The sequence below is a fragment of the Lissotriton helveticus genome, chromosome 8 (assembly GCF_964261635.1).
Source record: "Lissotriton helveticus chromosome 8, aLisHel1.1, whole genome shotgun sequence".
Taxonomy (NCBI): domain Eukaryota; kingdom Metazoa; phylum Chordata; class Amphibia; order Caudata; family Salamandridae; genus Lissotriton; species Lissotriton helveticus.
In genome coordinates this window covers 618,759,931-618,777,465 of record NC_136069.1, presented here as the reverse complement: position 1 = coordinate 618,777,465, position 17,535 = coordinate 618,759,931, and the positions used below count along the sequence as shown (strand labels likewise).

General features: G+C 48.7%; 1 protein-coding gene across 5 annotated transcripts in view; it reads left to right on the top strand.

The window, feature by feature from the left end:
• Window positions 1-17,535, top strand: part of MYCBP2 (MYC binding protein 2) — a 1,909,483-nt gene that overhangs the window by 537,941 nt on the left and 1,354,007 nt on the right. For all 5 annotated transcript variants that reach the window (XM_078657470.1, XM_078657469.1, XM_078657471.1 and 2 more), the window contains one exon: window positions 5,216-5,350. In XM_078657470.1, the coding sequence (XP_078513596.1) occupies window positions 5,216-5,350 (135 nt within the window). The remainder of the gene's footprint in view (window positions 1-5,215; window positions 5,351-17,535) is intronic.

Genomic DNA, 17,535 nt, shown 5'->3' with positions numbered 1-17,535 from the left:
GGAGTCGTGAGATCGTAATGTTTTCACCTCCACTACCGCAGCTGTTCGCTCACTCAATACAGTGTGTGTCTTGGCGCAGGCTACTTCTGCCCTTTGGGACTCTACCGAGTCTCTTCTATCTTCCACCTCTGAGGGCGCTCATGTTGACCTCCTCCATCTTCTCTGTGACGGCCGTGATCTGGCGGAATTTGCAATCCGCTCGCCCCTGAATACCGCGGATTCCTTGGGCCAAGCTATGGCTGGTTCAGTGGCCCTACGGCGCCATGCTTGGTTGCGGGATGGCGTCTTCCCGGAGAAAATTCAGGAATGCCTTGTTGATCTTCCCTTTGATGGGGTCCATTTGTTTGATGCCTTCGTCGATTTGGCTGATCAGCACCTCCTTGCGGGTTTTCGCCCTCCCCCCATAGGTCTGTACATAGCAGGTCTCAGTTTGTCATGTTCTGGGTGGTTACCCTTTCATTTAGCATCCACTAGTTGCAATATGCGTTTTTGGCCTGGCAGGAAGCCTACTGTGGTGGTGTTCCACAGGTTGTTTGTGTTCTGTCCTCTGACTGTGGTGTACCCTAAGAGGTCTGCCCGAGTTTTTCTTGGGGGTGTGCTATACTCCAAGTGGGGTACCTGTATGCTATTGTGTAGCTCTGCTATGCGCCAGGCGGGCATGGAGGTCCCTTCGGCTCTCTACGTCCACTGATGCCATTATCTTACCGCTGCACTGTGTTCTGTGTTGACCCTGGCTCTATCTCCTATGCGCCGTGGGTGTCGCCTTGTTAATGGGCCTCTTTTTCCTCTTTTGGAGGTTTTCATTGTATTTCAACACGCTTTCAAATGCAGCTACCCAATGCCACGGGTGCACCAGGTGGGTTCCTCCTACGGCACCCGTGGTTGTGGCTTGCCTCTTTTGCTGTGTATCTATCTATCTATACACACACCCAAGGATTGCCCGTGGGGTATCCCTTTTTATACACCTCCACCTCTCTTCGCTGATGCGAGGTCTGGTCCTGCATCTCCGTGTTTTGAAGAGCAATTCAGTGCTGGTACTCGAGCTTGCCCTCGTTCTGCACTGCGGTGTCTTTTCTTAGTATGTTTGTAGTGCACTTCGGTGCCTTTTACTGCATCTTCGGCAACATGGGTTCTTTGCGTTCCACTCCCTGGGGTGGTCCCCCGCTTCAGGATGCTCTTTTCTTGGAATTCATGTCTTAAACAGTCCCACTCTTCTGTGGGGGGTACATTTCCCCTCCCATTTGGAGGTGGTGGTCTGGAGATCTGAGGTTTTTCTCGACAGTTATGCGTGTTCCTCTTCACAGCTCCTATTGGCGCCTTCGGTGCCTCTGCTGGAGGCAGAGTCCTTTGTCGGATGTGTCCTTTGTCCTTGGGTGTCACCCTTTACTATGCCTGCGGGACAGCTCCTCTGATGCAGGTCGTCCCAGGTGCTGCGCCCTGTGTCTCCGTCTCTCGTGGGTGAGTTCTCACCTTGGCCTTCAAGCTGCCTTGTTGGGAAGTCCGATGCTCATTTTTGCTACGCCATTTTGTTGTCTCCGTGGCTGTCTGCTCTGTGCATGTTTCAGTTGTGATCCTCATCAGCGTGCTTCAACGTGATACTGTTTGTCCCTGTGGAACCCCCCTTTGTGATTAGATGTGCACTTGGCGTGTCTTTTGTTCCCACCTGTACTTCTAAGACATTGCTCAGTCCATGCCTCTTGCCCTTCTCTTCCTGGATGCTGCCTCTCCGGCCTCCCTTTCGTGGGCTAGCCTGGTAGCCTCTGGTTACATCTCTCCATGTTGTCCCCTTGCTTTGGATGGTGCCAACGTAGTGTGCCATTAAGCTCTGGGAGTAGTCCATCCTTCCTTCCTTCGTTGTGGACTCTCTTCTGTTATGGGATTTGGCTAGTGGCGTTTCTACATCTCATACTCGCACGGGTATGGTGTTGCGCCTTCTGGCAGTTTTGTGATACCTTGTCTCCCGTTGTCTTTTGCTCTTCCAAGCTACTTGGGTTGCTGTCTGGCTGCTCCGCCACAGTCCGTCACTCTGTTGCTGGCTTAGTGCTTCGGGCACTTTCTATTCTGTCGCAGACCCACCTCCCCCTTGGGATATGGCTGTGGTATCTGATCTAAGTTAAGGAATCTGCGGCTAGATGTCTCTATCAGATGTACGAGTCAGTTAACTTCTGTAACAATGTATCTGGTAGAGACGTTGTCTAGCCACAGATTCCTTAATAGCTACCCATCCTCCCCGTTCTGCGAGGACCTTGCCAGGTCTCCACTTTGCCTAATTTCAGTTGACACCGGTTTTCATCCAGGGTGCTCACATTGGTGCGACCCCTTTCAGAATTGCCACATGCAGCTGCCCCGTCCAAGTGGCTTCTTCCTGTACAACGGGCTTTTTGATTCACCTTCATCAGGAGATTCTTCATCTTCTCCTGTTGCCTTCCCTCCCTCCCGCCTTCTCCATTGACTCACGGCTCTGGTCTCCTCTATAGTCGTCGTCGTCTTTGGGGATCTGCTGGGTTGTGTTTCGGCCTTCCTTTACTATAGGGAAAGTGCCATTCTTTTCATACCTTCTCGCAATAGATTGTTGTTCTTCCTGTGCTCCGTCCTTGTTGGCCGGCACAGTTCTACGTGGTAATAAGTCTACCTTTGGCTGTTGAGATATTCTCCCCTTGTTACTCAGCCTTTGGGGAGGGTCCTCGCTTCGCTTTGCGGGGTTCTTTCTCTGAGCTTTGCTCTGCTTTTACTTCACTTTTATGTAGACAGTGTCTGATACTGTCTTTTATGATGGTGTTTTGCACCATCTGCCTTCTTTATTGTACAGATTTTTCATCTTTCACACACTGTTCCCATACTTTCACAGTTTTATTGGTGGCTCCGCGTTGTGCAGCGATAAGGTTTCTCAGAAGAAAACGGACGTCAGCGTGCCGGGAGGGACTTATGACCTCTCCGACATCACGTCCGTGGATGACGTCAGGGCAGGGTCGTGTGGCGCCGTCCCCCGGCGCGCAGAGGTGCTGCTGCTGCAAAAACTTCCGGATCCAGTCTGACGCCTGGGGATATTCTAAGTTAAGGAATCTGTAGCTAGACCACGTCTCTACCAGATACATTGTTACCGAAGGTAAGTAACTTGTACGTTACTTTCGCTGTAAGCATCTATTCTTAGCATGTTGTGCTGTAGATTCACATGTACCCACCCTTCTTCACAGACACCTGTGGCTGTTGCAGTTCCTTTACCTTTGCATTCGCACGAACATCCCTTTACTGACACTTACTTAGACTCCATTCTCACCCACTTGCGGGAAAAACAAACAAACAATAGAGTTGATGCCCAATGCGCATTATCACCAAGAGGAGGAGTAACTTTAGCTTGTGATTTTAAAGACCTCTTCGAAGAAAAACAACTTGCACTCATCTGGACACAACACCAGATGGCAGGAGCATGCAAAGCGTGTGAATCTACACCACAACATGCCAAACATGGATGCTTGCAGGGTAAGTAACATAAGCCTTTTCAGATTGATTGTGTTCTCCTTTATGTGCCATTAACTTACCTCTGTATGGTGCCTAGGTGGATGTATTTGGGTTCAGCTTTTCGAACTGCCTTGTGTACTTTTTCCCACCCATTCAGACTGACACAAAAGTCCTGCGGAAGATTATGGTGTATCAAGCAATGCTGATTGCAATTGCTCTAGACAGGACAAGACAGTCAGCACTTGTCCACCTCTTCCTTTTCCTTTACAGGACAGCCCTCTACTTGCAGCAGGATGGTCGTGTCCTGTGTAAAGCACACTATAACCGGTAAAGGTATCCTGGCAATTTGTCTCCCTTATCAGCCATTGTTGTTTACCTCACCTTTAGTGGCAAGTTTTCTAAAAGGTTTGCTTTACTTATTTCCTCCTACTTTATGCATTGTTCCCAAGCGGGACTTAAATCTTGTGTTTACTTTCTTAATGGCAGCTCCTTTTAAGCCAATGCAGAATTGTCCAGTTAGACGTTCTACTTTGAAGACAGTGTTCTTAGTTGCAGTGACTTTTGCATTATTGTTTGGGAAATTCAGCCCCTCACAGTTTCTCCACCATTCAGTTTTCTACCTATACGAGTTGTTCCTGCATGCACTTCGATCCTTCTTGCTCAATATGACCTAGTCTATTTCTCTTTCAGCGTTATTCCCCTGCCCTCAACTGACAAACGGAGGAGGACTAACTGTAACTGAGACTTGCAGTTTCCTACTATATTGACTGCTCTCCACAGAACATGGGGGGTATGACCATCTTTGTATGGCTTTTCCAGAACAAAGAAAGGCGAGGTTGTGACTAAAGTCACAATTTCTGGTTGGGTAATCCTATGTACTGACATTAGCTACGCCCTGTCATTAAATATTCTTTGCAAGATTTTCTAGCACCCTCCACTAGGGCCATTGCTGCTTCCATGGCACAGTACTTTGCTAAGCATTAGTACTTCACAGCTCAAGCACGCAGTGACCGATAATTTGCCATCATTGTGCTGCATGAATCCTTTTGTTAATCAGCACTACTCTTTTCCACCTCTTGCACAATTTTGTTTTGGGGCGCATTCTTAAGGTGAAGAATCTGCAGTAAGAAGTAGTCAATAAAAGAAAAGGCTAATTACCTTGGGTAACAATATTTCTGCTGATTACATAAACTTCTTGCAGATTCTTCCCTGGCCTCCCTACTCCGGTTATGAATTTGTGCCGCTTATAATAAAACTTCAAGGTATGTAGATCTATTATGTGCTATTGTCACTGTTGATGCTCTTTTGATTACTCGCAAAAAGTATCAGAAACAGATGTTAGAGTTCAGATTTGTGCCCTTTTTTTACCACTTGTGATGTTGTCATGTCTGACTGGTGAGGTTTGCAGCTGACACCACTTGGTGGTGTTGCTGAGATATATATGTGGGACAAACGTTTTTCCTGACCAGTCAACCTCCTCAAGAATGTTCTAAAGGAGAGAAATCTGCAGAAAGATTAAGTATCCACCAGAACTATTGTGACCAAAGATAAGTAACATTCACTAAGGAAGGTTTCTTTTATTTGTTGGCTTTATTTACAAAATGCACAATGTGTAGGAAAGGTAGTAAAAAACATGTTTTATGATTCTTCGTCTTGTTGCTTTAATCCTATTGTATGCCTTTTGCTTTCTATTGGTGTACATACATTAATCTGCTTTTGTTCAGAATGTAACTTTTTCCTTTTTGATCTCAAATAGAGAGAAATATGCAATGATGTTTGATGAACCTGTGCTCCTGCAGGCAGGCTGGTGGTATGTTGCTTGGGCTCGAGTATCGGGACCTAGCAGCGACTGTGGCTCTCATGGCCAAGCGACCATTACCACGGACGATGGGTAAGTGCATTCTAATTTCTCTTGCTTCTGCCATGTATTCAGGAGGCAAAATAATGTGAATATTAGTATTTGTAAAATCCCCAGAAGTAGTGAGATAAAAATCCCAACTATGAATTGTAAATTTGCTTGTATTTGTTGCTCTTTCTTTTAGGAAATTTAACCTGTAGGTCTGTATGCAGCTGGAATGGCATAGTTGATTCAATTAGTTTCAAAACTCAGTTTATCTGTGATTAAACTTTGTGCTTTTTCGAATACTACCTCTGCAGAGTATTTGATATTACTTTTTAAGTCTCGCCTAGGCAGCACATGCACTATCTCCATGAGAAATGCTTTATCTACTCATGGGATTTCATCATACACATCGCTTTACATTCGTTCCTTCGTGTACCTTTCTAAATTCCTGTCTTTTCATTGGTGAAACGTTGATATTTGTCCAGTTTGCGGGTGTGTTTTTCACTTTAATGTTCCAAAAGAAAAATCGGTTTGAATGAGGAAGCAGAGACGAGTGCACGCTGTTCACGCGATCATCGCGATATCGAAGGAGCCCAAATCTACCCAGATATATGAAAAATCAGGCGGTTGTGCTACATACATATGCTCACATAGATACCTTTTAATGATTATACCCATCCTCATAATTGAAGATTTGTGCGTAAATACAATTTTTAGTGATTATACCCAAATGAAAAGACTGGGAGTGACTGTCCTTAATTGAGGACTTATTTGGAAAGACTTGATCTTCTATATATACAACTGTGGTTCGCATTGAAGAGAACCAACTAGAGGATTCAACCCATCTTTGAGGAATCTTCAAAGCATAAGATGCTGAACTTGAACATTTAAATGACAAACAATAATTGTTGTCAATAATTAACAGTCCTGAAGAAGGTAGTGTATTGACTTTCGTCCCCCGAAACTCCGCTTTGACAACCTTTTTTAAATATTACATTTTTAAGTATTAAATTGCATGCAGTAATGTCTTGTATGTGCATTTGGATGTAACTGTTTATTCTTATGTGCGCCTATACTTTGTGGGTTTTAATATCTCCGGACACATGTAACATTGCATGTCCCTTAAGGTGTATTGTTCCACCATTGTCATATGAAAGTGATTAATAATCTTAAGAATATTTACATTGATGATACAGAGAAGCTGCTTTAAAAATAAAATTGTTATTGATTTTAATAAATCATTGTATATGTAGCAGGAATAAATACAATAAAAAGAATTGGATATTTTTACAAATAAATGAGTTCAGTGTGGTATAAATAGTGAGTAGTTTAGGGGGTTACATCAGTTAACTATTGATGTTGAGCAGATCCTATATACGTGCTTCCCAGTAGGGGACCTTTTTTTCTTTTGTAACAGTGACTTACCCTATCCCCTATGTGTGTAACAGGGTACCTCTCCATTTGTTTGTATATTTTTCACTTCAATGGCCACTTTTGTATATTTTTCACTTCAATGGCCACTGCCTCTGTTACATGTCCCCTCATCTCTTTTGTTTATTTATGGTCTGTTCTGTGCACTTTTTCTTTATTTGAATTGGTCCTGCATATTTTAATGCAGGTTTTATTTTGTTTGTCTGTGTTTTTTTTTTTTTTTTAAATGTGGGCCTTTGTTCCTGTATGCGTTCACCCGATCCAATACGTGTTCACTCGAAAGTTCAACCATTGCTGTGATCTGGATTGGCATTTGTAATGTTGTTTCCGTTCAGTATTTCGTTTCGATTCACTATTGTTTGATTTTATGTGTTCCGATCAAAATGTTTTTGTAGGCACTGGGAAAGCCAACGCCGAGACTCGAACCCGGTTCCGCGATACCAAAGTCTGCAGCTCTGTATGTTACACTGCATCCTCTCACACTGCTTTATCTTTCCAAAAACACAATATTTGTGTTGCTGTTTTATGAGGTGCTTATGCTGTTAGTGTTTCGTGTTTGATCCTGGGAAACAGTGTGTGTTTTTAAAAAAAATATTTTATAGGAAAGACTTCGGCTGCTTCATGTCCATTGTATTTTATTTTTGCAAATGTCTGGGGTCTCCTCCCCCTGCTGTCTTGGGCCCCCTGATAGTGCTGTTCGCTGCCTCTCCTCGGACTATGGCTGCTTCAAACGTGCTCCCCAACACCGGATTGTCAGGCTCATTCCTCTCCTGCAGCATGCACAATGCTGAGGAACCCCTCTCCCTGCTGTAGCAGGTGGTGCAGGTTTATTTACAATCGAGGTAGCTATATAATAGTACTAAACTGGAAATAGTTGTAATTGCCTTTGCTACTTTAATACATAAGCATCATTTCTAAAAGCCCATTATTAAAAATCTGAACATTGTATGAAGCTTGTACATACAGTTACATCTGTCCATTTTCACGGACGTCACACAAAAATAACTTTTGAAGAGGCCATATGTGGCAGGGGAAGGCTTCTCCCCGCGGCTGCATTAAAAAACAAGCATTTACAATGCAACGGTTTCGCCTTTGGAAAAGTTAGAGCTATTGGCGTTGTAAATGAAAAAAATTGTATTTATGTGTTGGTTTTGAAAACAGATAAATAAATGGCATTGTCATTTACATTGCCAATAGCTTAATCTCTCGCAAATGTGAGACCTATTGTACCCTACGGACGAGCTCAGCAGACAGCAATTACTATCACACACACACACCCAGAGCCACACACACACACACACACCCAGAGCCACACACACACACCCAGAGCCAGCCACACACACCCAGAGCCAGCCACACACACACACACACACACCCAGAGCCACACACACACACACCCAGAGCCTCACACACACACACACCCAGAGCCACACACACACCCACCCAGAGCCACACACACACACACACACCCAGAGCCACACACACACACACACCCAGAGCCACACACACGCACAGCCACACACACACACCCCCCCAGAGCCACACACACACACACAAACCCAGAGCCACACACACACCCAGAGCCACACACACACCCAGAGCCACACACACACACACCCAGAGCCACACACACACACACCCAGAGCCACACACACACACACCCAGAGCCACACACACACCCAGAGCCACACACACACCCAGAGCCACACACACACCCAGAGCCACACACACACACACCCAGAGCCACACACACACCCAGAGCCACACACACACACCCACAGACACACACACACACACACACACACACCCACAGACACACACACACACCCAGAGCCATACACACCCACCCAGAGCCACACACACCCACCCAGAGCCACACACACCCACCCAGAGCCACACACACCCACCCAGAGCCACACACACCCACCCAGAGCCACACACACCCACCCAGAGCCACACACACCCACCCAGAGCCACACACACCCACCCAGAGCCACACACACCCACCCAGAGCCACACACACCCACCCACCCAGAGCCACACACACACACCCACCCATAGCCACACACACACACCCACCCAGAGCCACACACACCCACCCAGAGCCACACACACCCACCCAGAAGAGCAAGCACAGCGAGGGGGCAAGGAAGCAAGCACTGCGAGGGGGCAGGGAAGCAAGCACAGCGAGGGGGCAGGGAAGCAAGCACAGCGAGGGGGCAGGGAAGCAAGCACAGCCAGGTGGCAGGGAAGCAAGCACAGCCAGGTGGCAGGGGATCAAGCGCAGCCAGGTGGCGGGGGATCAAGCGCAGCCAGGGGGCGGGGGATCAAGCACAGCCAGGGGGCGGGGGAGCAAGCACAGCCAGGGGGCGGGGGAGCAAGCACAGCCAGGGGGCGGGGGAGTAAGCACAGCCAGGGGGCAAGGAAGCACACACAGCCAGGGGGCAGGGAAGCAAGCACGGGCAGGGAAGCAAGCACAGCCAGGGGTCAGGGAAGCAAGCACAGCCATATTTCCAGTGCTTGGCTATTCTGAACAAACCATTAGTATCCGGCTTGCCACTCAAACGAAGACAACTCCCAGAATACCTTAAATAGCTAAATGAAACCTCAGAAGTAGAAACATTATACCCTGACTACACGAGAGAGGCTGCAATTGTAACTGCGAGGGACAAATACCACTGAACTGGGAAGAAGACGGCGTACAACAATAGTGGAGGAATAACAACCTCGTACACTACTGCATACCACTGTGCTTTGGATCCAGGAACACCACAGGCCCATGTTTGGACGCACAGCGAGGGGGCAGGGAAGCAAGCACAGCGTACAGGTCCTCACAATGTGGTGTAAGGCAGACCTTTTGAAGTGTAGAGCAGATTACCACCGTGGAATGCCGAGCAGTCGCACAACGGAGACGGGGTACAGCCCCCTATACCATACCCTCAGCAAGAAGTGAGCATTAAAGCTTCTGCTGAGGGGGGGCGGGGCACCGCCATGTTTGTTAAGTAGTTCTAGCTGGTTTTATTTTCTGATAGATTTGCATGTGCATTCGGGGACGCATTATCTACTATATGTAGAGTACATTGTCTCTACGCCAGGACGCTGAAAACGTTTACAATTCTATTCATGCCGATCCAAATCCAATTAGAAGTAGACTACAGACATTTTATTACCGCGGTGTTCCATTTCGGGAAGGGGTGACAGCTCCAAATAACCTCTTTAACAATGACGGGTGCCGGCTAGAGCCAAACATCGAGGCCTTCTGTGAGCGGCCGCTCGCCCGCGCAGCTGTGTTTGCGCTTAATGGCTTCCCATTAAAAGGGCCCTCCGCCCACGGCACGGGGGTCAACAGGACCCCCCCAATCTGCCTCTCGCGGGGATTCGCAGTGATTTACACAGAGCCTCCAGTCAACACAGCCCAGGGCAGGCACGGGCCAAGGTGTGCTCATCAGGCCCTGTTGGCTTTCCTCCTCTTTAAGCAGTGAGTGTAAATCCTTAAGTAGTTTACTCGGAGCCACGCTCTGCACACAGACATGCTGCTGCTGCAGTACCTGGCCGAGCCCCGTGTGATGTCACCACCCCCCAGGACAGACGCCAGCCATCTCAATAGAAGACAGACTAATGCTCAAAGCCCTTACTTAGAATACAAGGCGGGCTGTGATCACCCAGCGTGGCCCTCTAGTCTTAAAATCTGCCTCAGAGCCATCAACTACCAACACCATAAAGTACTCCCCATGAGAGCAAGAAGTCCGAATGCGTCGTTTAATGCAAACAATATGAATACACTTCCATTGGTGGTGTTTCCGTGTTCGGCCCGGTTACTGTAGCGAAAGGGGCACCGTCGGAGGTCATCACGCCATGTGCACATTCCACGCCAACCCTGAGTCAGACACGGTTCAAAAATGTAACATTACCGCCCTTGGCTCTAACAACACAACTCCGCTGACCGCGCCAGCCAGCTGCCTTTTAGGCACGCCAAGGAAAGGTCAAAGGTCGGGGCTAGGAAAATAATTCCTTCCAAGCTGAGCCGTACATCAAAGCAAGGCTCTGTGTGAACCGGCGGAGATAACTCTGATGTGTAAATATGCCGGGCACAGCGCGGCTCGCCCTCGCCTGGAAGGGGCTGATGCCGCTCTTGCGCCGGCCCTCAATGTACGAGGGGTTCAGGCCCCGAGTTTGGGCCGGGGGGGCACGAGCTTGCTGCAGGATCAGTAATCCTCTGACACAGCGATCAGGCTGCATCTGGCATAAACACCTCTGTAATGACATACCAGCAATCTACCAGAAATACGATTTATTGTGAGATTTTGTATCGGCATACACATACACAAACAAGGAGAGTGAAATCGCGCAGCCCACCCCTGCAAAGCACACGTTGGAAATGACCAAAACATGCCGAGACAAAAAAAAAAAAAAACGCCCACCGCCGCAATGATGTTCTAAAAGAGGCGGGATGCGAAAAAATCGCCGGAACGCCCACGAATCTGGTCCGACAATTACGGACAGATCTCTCTTCCAATGGCTAGCCTCCATTTATGGAGCTAGCCAATGGAAGAGAGAGGCGGAACAAAGCCCCGTACTGGTAAACATAAGATTTCGCCTGCGCGACACTGCTGCGCAGTGCTACGCCAGGCGAAACCTAAAAACATTGGCTCTGTTCTGCTATAGTGGCTGCTTGTTTGGAATGGAGCTGCAGCCAGTGTTATTGTCTCTGTCTTCATCTCCGCATCCCTCATCTTCAGGGCAAAAATGAGCTTGTCCACTTTCCAGAAAGTTACTTTGGTGTCTGGGCTTGTTTTGTGCATTTGTCTACTTTTTTCCCAAAACGAGCCTTCAGTACCACAGGAAGTTAAGCTGACTACATTCATCCGTGACATGCACCTCAGCCGTTGTCCCAGGATGCACAACCATTTCGATTGGTTTTACTTTGCCCAGTTTGGTTTTACATTTATTGTCCCAGTGTTGCATAATTTACTGTAAAGCTACTGACCATTGCCAGGCTGAACATTACAAACATAATGCCAGGGCATCTGGTCAGTAACAGCAGTCCATTCGCACTGGGAGAGTTGTGGCTACTGCAGAGTGTCCATTGTGTGTTTCGAAACTCCCATATCAACATGTTTCTGTGTGATACAAATATAAATTTGAGATCTCCAACCATATATTTCAAGTGCACCTCTGAAAACGTACTGCTCTTTGCTTCTACTGTGATCCGCGGCCCTCAGAGGCTGGTGCGTGTATGACAGCAGTGTAGGAAAGTGTCTCTTTTTGCATGGTTACCCCCTAATTTCTTGCCAGATAACTGATGCTGACTTGACTGAGTGTGAGCAAGGCCCAGCACCTAGATTCTTTCCCAAAACTGTACCTTTTTTCCACAATTGGCATACCTTTGGGCCACATGTAAGTCCCTTGTAAAAGATACCCCTGGTATCAAGGGCATTGTGACCAGAGATGGACTTTGAGGGCTGCGGCATGCGTTATTCCACCCTCGGAGACACCTCATCTTAACACAACACACACTGCCATTGCAGTCTGCGTATTTTGGTGCAGTCCAAACCGAAGAGTCGACATGACGCTCATCCCTGTGTGCCAGGCCCACCACCCCTGCCTATGGCATTGGCAAGTCACCCCTCTGGCAGGTCTCACAGCCCTAAGGCAGGGTGCACCACACCACAGCTGATGGCATAGCTTCATGAGCAGTATGCCCCCTACAGTGTCTGTGCCATTCACAGACATTGTAAATGCAGTGAAGCCAGTTTGAGTACATGGGCTGGGAGTTTGTCAACACAAGCTCCACAGCTCCATGATGGCGTTACTGAAAAACTGAGAAGTTTGGTACCAAACTTCTCAGCATAATAAACCCACACTGATGCCAGTGTTGGATTTATTATAAAATTAACTCAGATGGCATCTTCGAGATGCCCTCTGAAAAATTACCAACTTCTAGTGTGTTGGCTGACTGGTCCCCGCTAGCCAGCAACCAGGGTCTGACCTCATGGGGTTAGAAGTAGAAGTGAAAATCCCTTGGTGGAAATATGTACTATTACTGGGTCTCAAGATTCCCAGCGCAAACATTTGTGGCCCATATGCTAGGTTAAAAATACTCCTACACAACTCTGAAATATATATTAAAAGATAAATTGCTTTATTAAAAATAGTCATTTGATATAGTTAAATACTGTAAAACTAATTATGCTGAAAATGACATCTAATTCATATACTATAAAAATACTTTGTTGCATACATAAAAAGAACAACACAATAATTCAACGTAGGAGTAATTACAGAGACTTTTGATACCTAGTGTCTGCCAACAAACATTCAACAGAGAGGCAAATATAGACAATACATTTTGTCATTTATAAACACATCCGGTCTGAAATTCAATTTCAAATCCTTGATAGAATGTATTATGTTCGAGGCATGTGGGCTGCTGAATTCATATCTATAGCATAGATCGCCGCCTAGTGTTGGGTCCGGATGATTGCACATTGTTGTCCTGGAAGAGTCTTCGAAGTATCACGAGATAGGTGGCTCCTCCCCTGGACTACAGTGCGCATGGGCATCGACTCCATCCCCAGATTGTTTTTTTCCGCCATTGGGTTCGGATGTATATTCGTTATCTCCAGTTCGGAATCGATAGACTTTTCTTAAGGCCTGAAGGCCTTTTCCTATACCGTCGGTATTGTTTTTGCACTCGGTGCCCAACTCTGTTCCGGCTCAGTTCCCGAGTCGGACATCCCGAGGAGTCGCGTGACTCTTTGGTGCTCGAGGCCCAGTCGACGCAACAAGGCTTTCAACGACACATCATGGAACGGAGCCCGTTCAAAGAAATGTCCCGTGTGTGGATCGAAGTATCCCCACATCGACGTCCACCCAGTGTGCAACAAGTGCCTGTCGCCAGACCACGATGAAGCCAACTGTATGGCTTGTTCCCGGTTTCGATCGAAGAAGATGATTCGACTTCGGCGCGTGGCACGCCTGGAGGCCCAGCAGTCGGCCCCGGCACCGGTGGACATCTTCGAGAGAGAAGAAGCAGACGAACAAGAAGTTCATCTGCAGATTTCACCTCCTGCGGAAGAGATCGACTACGACGCGGACGTCTAAGCGCTCGATGCAGAAGAAGTCGTCGACGAGGTAGGAGACGACAATGAGGCCTATGGGGCCATGGAAGATAGCTCAGGCGAAGAGCTATGCCCCGTTCGAACAATCACTAAGGCTCAGGTCGCGGGATCGCCACACGGCCTTACCCAAGACCTTGCACCCAAATCCGCGGCCTCGCCTACGGGCCCGGCTACGGACACTTCTGCGGAGCTGCCGGTGGTCAAAACGAAACCGAAAGTGAAACCCTCGGTGTCGACGAAACCGAAAGTGATGGAGACGCCAACGAAACAGAAGACGTCTGTCCCTCTGGCCGCCTCCTCGTCTTCCGATATGTCGAGGCAGCCGAAGCGGAAGAAGGCTGTCGACCAGGTGAAGTCGACCAAAGGCGTCGAGCCAAAGTCGGTCAAGGGCGTCGATCCAAAATCGAACAAGGGCGTCGAGCCGAAGACTGGGGCACCAACCCCGGGAGTCAAGGCCGCCGACCCGAAGTCGTCGGCGCCAAAGGCCGTCGGCGCGGAAGGAGGACACGGCGCACCTAAGAAAGCTGCTCCTGTACCTCGGCCGGAGAAGACCAAGACATCGACGCTCGAGTCTTCACACGCTGGTGGACCGAGGACGTCTGTCGGGTCGACGAAACCGTCCGCTTCCTTTACGAAGCAGGTGTCGGACTCACTGCAACGCATCAGGAACAAGGCTTCCGCGGTCGATCCGAAGGATGCTTCCACCCCGCAGCAGGCTGCCAAAACGACAAAGTCTTCGACGCCACTCCTGTTTACGTTGCCGCCGAAGGTGGCACCGAAGGCCTTCGCACCAAGGTCGGTCACCAACGCGCCCGTACAAGGGTCTGCAGGGTCGAAACCTTCTCCACAGCTTGGGAGCTTGAAGCATCGACAACCCTTGATGGAGGAGCAGTCGGAACACTTTATCGACACCGACACCGGTAAACTTACCCTCTACAAGAGAAAGATCACGGTGACGCAGCCTATGGAGTTCTACACGATTCCTTTGAAGCGCAAGAAGCCTTCTACGGATTCCCCGGTTCTGGTTGAGCCACTTGCTCCACAGACTCCAAGAGTTGCTACACCCTCACCCACTTATTCAGATGTGGAGGCTGGGGAAGGTGATGACGAAGAGTATAACTTTCCTGCCAACACTGATCCTGAGGATCACCAGGACTCTTGGGCAGATGCAGGGGACCCAGGGGATCCGCAAACTGCCCCGGACACTCAGGTGTACAATGTCAAAACCTCTCCTACTGAGGATTCTGCGGCATTTAATGCTCTCATTGAGAGGGCGGCTAAAAACCACGACGTCCAGCTGCACGCTGACCCTGTTGACGTGGACTTCCTTTTTGATACCTTTTCCACAGCAGAAAAGACTGTCAAAACTCTCCCAATGTTGAAAGGGGTTCTCAAACATGCTGCAGACATCTTTAAAGAACCCACACGTGCCAGGGTGGTCAACCCTAGAATTGAAAAAAAATATAAGCCGGCACCTGGCGACCCTACCTACATTCAAGGGCCAGTTGCCATTGGACTCTCTGGTCGTTTCTAATGCCCGGAAGAGGGCGAATTAGCAAACCACTGGTGATGCTCCTCCCCCAGACAAGGAATCTAAAGTGCTGGAGGCATCAGGGAAGAGGGTGGCGGCTCAAGCAGCCAATATCTGGCGTATCTCAAACACTCAGGCACTCTTGGCCAGATATGACAGGGCGCACTATGACACACTAGAGACCCTGTTACAACATCTACCCGATCAGTATAAAGAGGCGGGGGAAATGCTCATTCAGGAAGGGAAGCTCTTCTCCAACGCTTCTATTAAATGTGCACTGGACGTGGCGGACACCGCAGCCAGGGCCATTAACACCAGTGTGATATTGAGACGTCAGGCATGGCTCAGAATCTCCGGTTTCAAGCCAGAGATACAAACCACCATCCTCAATCAGCCGGTCAACCCTGATAGGTTGTTTGGTCCTGAGGTGGATACCACACTGGAAAAAATAAAGAAGGATACCGAGACTGCAAAGTCCATGGGAGCTCTCCAGTCCCAACAGTTTCGGGGCAGTACTTTTCGTCGCTCAGGCAATAGAGGTGTTTCCAGAGGCCAGATGTCCCAGCAAATGCAATACACTAAAGGTGGGGCGCAGTCCTCTTACACCAAGCAGAGTAGAGGCGGCTATCGGGGCAACAGTGCCAAGGGCAGAGGCCGTGGAAATAACCACTCCCGTTCCTCTGCCACCACCAAACAGTGACGCCCTGCCACTGTCCCCCGACCACACAACACCTGTCGGGGGGAGACTCCAGCAGTTCCTGCCAGACTGGAAATCCAGCACCACAGACAGGTGGGTCAGGAAATTTATCCAGTTCGGTTATTGTCTGGAGTTAACATCCACTCCACCCAACATGCCACCAAAACACCGTCATATGTCCACAGAGCATTTGCACTTATTGCAGCAGGAGGTACTTGTCATGCTGCAAAAAGGGGCAATCGAGCTCGTGCCGGTGGAAGAAGAAGGCACAGGAGTGTACTCCCTGTACTTCTTAATCCCGAAGAAGGACGGGTCCCTCAGACCCATTCTGGACCTCAGACCCCTAAACCAGTATATTCTCTCAGAACACTTTCACATGCTGACGCTGCAGCAAGTTCTTCCGTTGCTCAACCAGGGAGACTTCCTCGCAACCTTAGATCTCAAGGATGCATACTTTCACATTCCACTACATCCATCACACAGAAAATACCTCAGATTCACCATTCAGGGTTGGCATTATCAGTTCAAGGTCCTACTTTTCGGAGTGACCACGGCGCCCTGGGTGTTCACAAAATGCCTGGCGACAGTGGCTGCGCACCTCAGGAGGCAGAACGTTCACGTTTACCCTTATCTGGACGACTGGCTTGTCCAAGCAAAGTCGGCCCAGCTGTGCGCCGCCAACATGTCCCACACCATTCACCTTCTTCACAGTCTGGGATTCTCACTAAATTATCCCAAATCGCACCTTCAGCCAGCCCATGTGCGGCAGTATCTGGGCGCGACGATAGATACTCTGGCGGCCACGGCTCAGCCGAATTCTGTCAGGATCAACAGCATTCAGTCGTTCATCCAGAAGTTCAGACCGCGACACTCGCTTTCAGCAAGAGTGTTCATGCAGTTGATAGGCATGATGGCCTCCTGCATCTTCATAGTCCCGCACGCGAGTCTACATATGCGTCCGCTTCAAGAGTGCTTGGCACGTCAGTGGAATCAGGCTCACGGACAGTTAAAGGACCTAGTGTTGGTGACCGGTCGGGCATACAACTCTCTGCATTGGTGGAATCCACACAACCTTTGCAAGGGCCGACCGTTCCAGGAGCCTGTGCCACAACTTATCCTGACAACGGACGCATCTCTCCAGGGTTGGGGAGCTCATGTACTCCACTACACAGTGCAGGGACTATGGACTACGCAGCACAAGAATATGCACATCAACCACCTAGAGCTGATGGCAATCTTCATGGCGATGAAGGCATTCAAAGTACATCTGTGCAACAAAGTCGTGTTGATCCGGACGGACAACATGACAGTCATGTACTACATTCAGAAGCAGGGAGGTACACACTCTTCACAGTTGTCTCATCTGGCTCAGAGCATGTGGAAGTGGGCCATTCAGAGAAACACCTTCCTCATGGCGGAACACCTCCCGGGCAAGGACAATCAGATGGCGGAT